At 43.3% G+C, this 6,000-nt stretch overlaps 1 protein-coding gene across 1 annotated transcript in view; it reads left to right on the forward strand.

Annotated features, from left to right (window-relative positions):
- FBXO36 (F-box protein 36) overlaps window positions 1-5,062 on the forward strand; it is a 94,021-nt gene extending 88,959 nt beyond the window's left edge. Inside the window, exon 4 of the mRNA XM_077488553.1 lies at window positions 4,478-5,062. Coding sequence (XP_077344679.1) covers window positions 4,478-4,672 — 195 coding nt within the window. The 3' untranslated portion in view covers window positions 4,673-5,062. The remainder of the gene's footprint in view (window positions 1-4,477) is intronic.
- Window positions 5,063-6,000: the final 938 nt, after the last annotated feature.

Below are 6,000 nucleotides of genomic sequence, written 5' to 3' on the forward strand. Positions count from 1 at the left end.
TTGACAAAGTTTTTCTCTGTTTGTCAAGATTTATCTCACTGAACAATAAAAGAGGATTGCTCAGAGCTGGATTTGTGGCAAGACTGGGCTCAAATCATAGGAACTCTTATACTCTACATTATGACATAAAAAAAAAAAAAAATGGGTTTATATCCACTTTAAGTTGAGCTAAGGATTTAGAACAATGTCACGAAACTTTGAGAGCAGTTGTCACTGTGGTAATTGCACTGTGCCTAGGAGCAAAGCAAACATAGGAGTGGAGTGGATTCTATTGCTGGGGCTTCACGAGTGTGAGCTCCAGAGGCTTTGTGCTACTTCAAAGACCTTCAGATAAAAGAGTTGGTCTCCAAAGCTGACATCTCCTTTGCAGCGTTGTATCTTCATTGGCCATGTTCCATCGTACTCCCTAAGCTTTCACTAGGAGTTTCCTGGCAGCAGTTCACAGCTCAGTTACTGTAAGTCTCTTTCATTAAAGACACGTCATCTAGGTTGTCTTATTATCTCCTTTGACTCCTTTTTCAAGCCTTAATAATGATTCTTGCAGTTGTCTAATTTGAAATCAACTCTCCCTGCCTTAAATGACTTTTAAAAGCCGAAAATAAAAACGTACTTTCTGTTCATTCAGCAGGTAATGAGCTTGTACTTTATATTCCTACAGGTTTTCATGCATGTGCTCTGATACAATAGCTTTAGGCCCCGTGTACGGAGAACAGCAATTTCTGCTTGCATGTGCGTAAATGAATAGTGTGAAACCAACATCACTGGGTCATTAGTTATATTGCTGCGTTGCTTTCAAAATAAAAACCATCTGTTGTGTTCTACCGTGTTTGGAAAAACATGGCCTGGAACAATTTGTAGCTATATCAGCCCTGGTATCCAAGGTCCAGTATGATGGTCATTGCAAAACCCTTGATTTCCTTACAATACTTTCTTACCTTGCTGATGTTCTGCAATCACTATAATCTAAGAAAGGCTGCTTTTAGAAATCACTGGGCCCATACAGCTTATCTGACAGACCCCCCAAGCCCCCTCGACAATACCAAAACAACATTGTTGCTAAAAATACACTTAAATAATTATTGGACACGAACTCCTGCTAAATCTAGAAAATAAAACTGTATTGAGTTAATATATAAAGCTCTGTGTGGGAATGAGGTAATGGGGCTTATTGGGGTTGGGGCTGAGGCCTGTACAGTGTAAAATGGTTTATTTATGCTGTGTGCGGGCAGCTTATGTTATTCAATGGGGATGCAGCAGCTGTACAACTCAACTGCAAGTCCTAATTTGACAAACGCGTGGATGCAGGTGGATGGCTCTGAACACAGACTCACACACACCTGTCAGATTGTTTGTACAGCTGCTGCTTCCCCATAAAGTAACAGGCAGCTAGAGCCACATGAACAAATCACTCATGCATGTGGTCAGAGTACCTGTGTGAATGAGCACTTGGGGCTCGTTCGCATGTGGGGTTGGGGGGGTACTAAAACTTTAGCTGTAGAGGCAGCGGCTGGGGGTGTACACATTTCACAGCTGCAATGAACATTGCTGCTCTGCAGGCAGCCCACATCTGCACACAATGCACATGATTGCGATGCACATGATTGTGATGCACTGGTTCACGATTAAACCAGGCGGTGAAGAGGTGAGATAATGCTTCTTCACCGCCTGTTGAGCACATGTAAATTAGCCTTTTACTTTTTTTATTATATTTTACTATTTTTTTTTTATTTTTATATTTTTAGCCGCCTTGGTGGAGGGTCTTTGGTGAATTATCAGGGGTCTAAACAGATCCTGGAACCAATCCCCCTGTAGCTCCCTCTGCAGCAGCCGAAAGCCAGTGGAAGGGAGAGGAGGAGAAACTGGTTGCACTGCAGGGAGAGCTACAAGGGGGATTGGTTTTGGCAACAAGGCAGTAAAGCTGGCCCTCCTGCTATGAAGATGTCCAAGCCCCCTTGTTAAACTTACGGGCCCAGGCCTCCATATAGGAAGTGTGTATAGTGTGGTTACACTGATTATAGTGTGGATGTCAGCTCACCCTGACCTAGCAATGGCAAATTTAAAGTGTTGTGATATGGGGGATGTTTAGCTCAGTGGTAGATGCGTTTTTGTACAGTGAGTCCACATCACACAGGCATTATAGTTAAGGGCCAGGTAGCCCACTTTTATTAAAAGAGAAAAAAAACAAAGCAAAAGTCCATCCAGGATTCCCATGCAGGGGTTTCAACTTCAGTTAGCAAACATAAATTAAAAATACTGAGCCACCTGGCTCTCCAGTCAGCAGTAGCTCTGCTTGTTTTGGTCTCCCAGACCACTTGCTGTTCAGATCCACATGGCCTCTTGACAGGGTTTTCCCAGTACTTCCAGCTTGCACCCACCAGAGACTTCGGTATTCTCTCCAGCCACCCTGGACTCACTGGCCTCCACAGCTTCCCAAGTTCCCAAGACCCTCTCTTGGTCTCCTAGTCTCTGGGCATTGGCCAGACTTTCCCAGTCCTTGGGCCCAGAGTCCACCTCACATGGGCTGCAGTGTCCACCAGGTGCTTCCAGCTCTCCTGACAGGGTTCCGTCTTCAACTAGCTCTAACTCCAACTCCCTCCACTTACTGCTCTCACCAGCCCATCATTATAAGGGCTGTGTACAACTGGGCACACACCCTGCAGGTTGTCCAAAACACCCGGACACTGGGTTGGAGATTCCATCCCACCCAAGACTCTTAGGAATCTCCAAATTACAGAGACCCAATCCAGAAATACCAAGATCTTGAGGGAGCTGCAAAAACAGTTTTCTCCACTCAAAATCTATGCTCTGTAGCCCTGCAGTCAGCAGACATGAAAACTATGTGTCTTTTCCCTGGCCATCTCCCTAGTGACAGAGTCTCGTACTATCACAGTGTATTTCCACATTTGCAGTCAAGTTTGAGAAAATGGCACTATATCTTTGTTGTGTGTTCTGAGTGACACAGCGTACCTAAAATTTATATTTTAAAAGTCTTACTTTTTAGATGTGTCTTTGGAACAATCCTTTGGAACTATTTTGTAGTGAGTCTGTCCCCAGACAAAGACTAGTGCATTTCCCCTGTTAACATATACTGCAAAATCCAAGCCTGAGATCTTTAACCCTCACAGACAGTGATCAAATCTAGTTTGCAACTGATAATGAGATCTGCCAGCACAGTACAGGCACGGTCAGTTATGTTAAAAAACATTCACTCCCCAGCCTCCTCTGCATAGCAGAGGAAAGCTTCAGTTTTTGAGTTTTCAGGAAAACGTAAATAGCAATTTGTAATATTTATGCTATGTGAATGAGAACGTGTAACAAATATAAAGTGGGTGTTATCCTAATTTTGCTGTATAATTTGAAGAATAATTGAAGCTTTTTGAAATTCAGTGCTCTGACTTGTTCTCTCCATACTTGTAAGACCCCAGAGAGGGAGGGTCTCCTCTAATCCCTATGTTAGCATTTCAACTCACCCTGTTTCCTGAAAATAATATTTGTGTACTTGTAAACTTTTGTTTGGTGTTAGTTTCTGAACAAATACACTATATTGTCAAAAGTATTGGGATGCTTGCCTTTACACGCACAAGAATTTTGATGGCACCCCAGTCTTAGTCCGTAGGGTTCAATATTGGGTTGGCAAATCTTTTGAGGCTATAACCAGCTCTACTCTTCTGGGAAGGCTGTCCACAAGGTTTAGGAATGTGTCTATGAGAATGTTTGACCATTCTTCCAGAAGCACATTTGTAAGGTCAGGCACTGATGTTGGATAAGAAGGCCTGGCTCGTAGTCTCCGCTCCAAATAATCCCAAAGATGTTCTGTCGGGTTGAGGTACAGGCCAGTCAAGTTCCTCCACCCTAAACTCTCTCATCCATGTCAATGGTCTGCAGTCATGTTGGAACAGGAAGGGGCCATCCCCGAACTGTTCCCACAAAGTTTGGAGCAGAAATTGTCCAAAATACCTTGGTATGCTGGCCTTCACTGGAACTAAGAGGCCAAGCCCAACCCCTGAAAAACAACCCCATACCATAATCCCCCCTCCACCAAATGAGACCAGACCAGTGCACAAAGCAAGATCCATAAAGACATGGGTGAGCAAGTTTGGGGTGGAGGAATTTGACTGGCCTGCACACAGTCCTGACCTCAACCCAATAGAACACATTTGGGATGAATTAGAGTGGAGACTGAGACAGGCCTTCTTGTCCATATCATTGCCTAACCTCACAAATGCTCTTCTGGAAGAATGGCCAAACATTCCCGTAGACACACTCCTAAACCTTGTGGACAGCCTTCCCAGAAGATTTGAAGCTGTTATAGCGGCAAATTGTGGGTCAATTCAATATTGAACCCTATGGATTAAGACCGGGATGCTGTTAAAGTTCATGTGTTTAAAGGCAGGTGTCCCAATACTTTTGGCAATATAGTGTAGCTCATCCTTTTTTATATATATATATAAACCAGCATTTACATTTTATTTTTCAGCTTTGCAATTCGGACAAGCTATGGGAGCACATTGTGGAAAGATCTTGTGATACCGTCACCCCAGAGATGAGAGCTTTAGCCCAAAATATTGGCTGGAAGCAGTTCTTCTTCACCAACAAACTGCAGCTTCAGCTCCAGCTCCGGAGATGGAGGAAGAAACAGGAAGAGCGTCAAGATATCGTCTTGCAAGAATAATAAATTACAAAGGAGTCACGTCTCCTCATTACTTATAGGAACACATTTGAAAGAAGAACTGTCTGTATTCATCCAGTGTCTGTATTTTTAAGTTTCTAGTGTATGGAAAAAATACGATGAGTTGCTATGGGGAACATAGATAGTCCTTCCACATAGGAAAGAAGCTATAGACAGCAGATCCCTCACCTAACCCAGAGTGATATGATTTGTTTATGGCCAGAGTCCTTACATGTTATGTACACTTAGCAGATGTTATTCAGGGTTTATTCTGGTAAATATTTGTGCCTTAAACACAGTGCCAAAATTATTTTCTGCTTAAGATGTATTTGTTTTTTTACATTACAGTGCTTTTGTACCAGGAGCATCAGTTTGATTAAAAGCTGAAATATAGTTACGCTTGAACGTCTTTATTTGGGTGCAAATAAGAATGCATACTAGTTAAATCATTTTTTAACAGATTTCTTTAAAAGGTCAATCCACTATATAATATTTAGTTATGGATGGATGCTGATGGGTTGAATTACTCACTGCCTATTCATAGTTTAGGTACTACCATGCAGAGCTATGGCTTCTGGTGTTCCCAGCTGTCCTCCTCCATGTAGTAAGCTGTATATATGTGTCATAGCTAATAAGTGATGCAGTTCATTATAACGTACCATCTGCGCCAGATTTAGACGGGGGACGGGGGGGCGCAGAGCGGGGGGGCGCAGAGCTGACAGTGGTGACTGACAGTAACCAGCTCTCTGCTCGCAGAGTTTGATCACTCAGTTCTCAGTCTTTGACCCCTTTCACACTGGAGGTGTTTTTTAGGCACTTTAGCACTATAAATAGCACCTATGAGCACCTGAAAATGCCTCATCTGCAATCCCAGTGTGAAAGCCAGAGTGCTTTCACACTGGGGCGCTGCGCTGGCAGGACGTCAAAAAAAGGCCTGCAAGCAGCTTCTTTGAGGCACTTTAGGAGTGGTGTATACACAGATTGAAATCACTGGGCAGCATCGCAGAAGCGCCTGCAAAGCGCCTCGGCAGCTGCGCTTCTAATCCCTTTATTCGGCTGCTAGCGGGTGTTAAAAGCACCCCGCTAGAGGTTGAAAAGCGCCTCTAAAACTACGGCTTTACCGCCGACGCCCCCGTGCTTTTAATGTGAAAGCCTCTTAGAGCCAACGAGGGACAGATGCAGCATCAGAGTGATGCTGCATCCACCTAGGTAAGTATGATTTCTAAAATAAAACCAAAACCCTAACTTCTCTTTTAAAGTACAATTATATCAAAACTTCTTTTTTTTTTTCTGAAGGGTTAGTGATCTTGTTTGTTTTATAGCTGTTGTTA

This window comes from Lithobates pipiens, unplaced genomic scaffold (genome assembly GCF_037356315.1).
Source record: "Lithobates pipiens isolate NorthernLeopardFrog02 unplaced genomic scaffold, aLitPip1_a1.2 Scaffold_18, whole genome shotgun sequence".
In the NCBI taxonomy this organism is placed as follows: domain Eukaryota; kingdom Metazoa; phylum Chordata; class Amphibia; order Anura; family Ranidae; genus Lithobates; species Lithobates pipiens.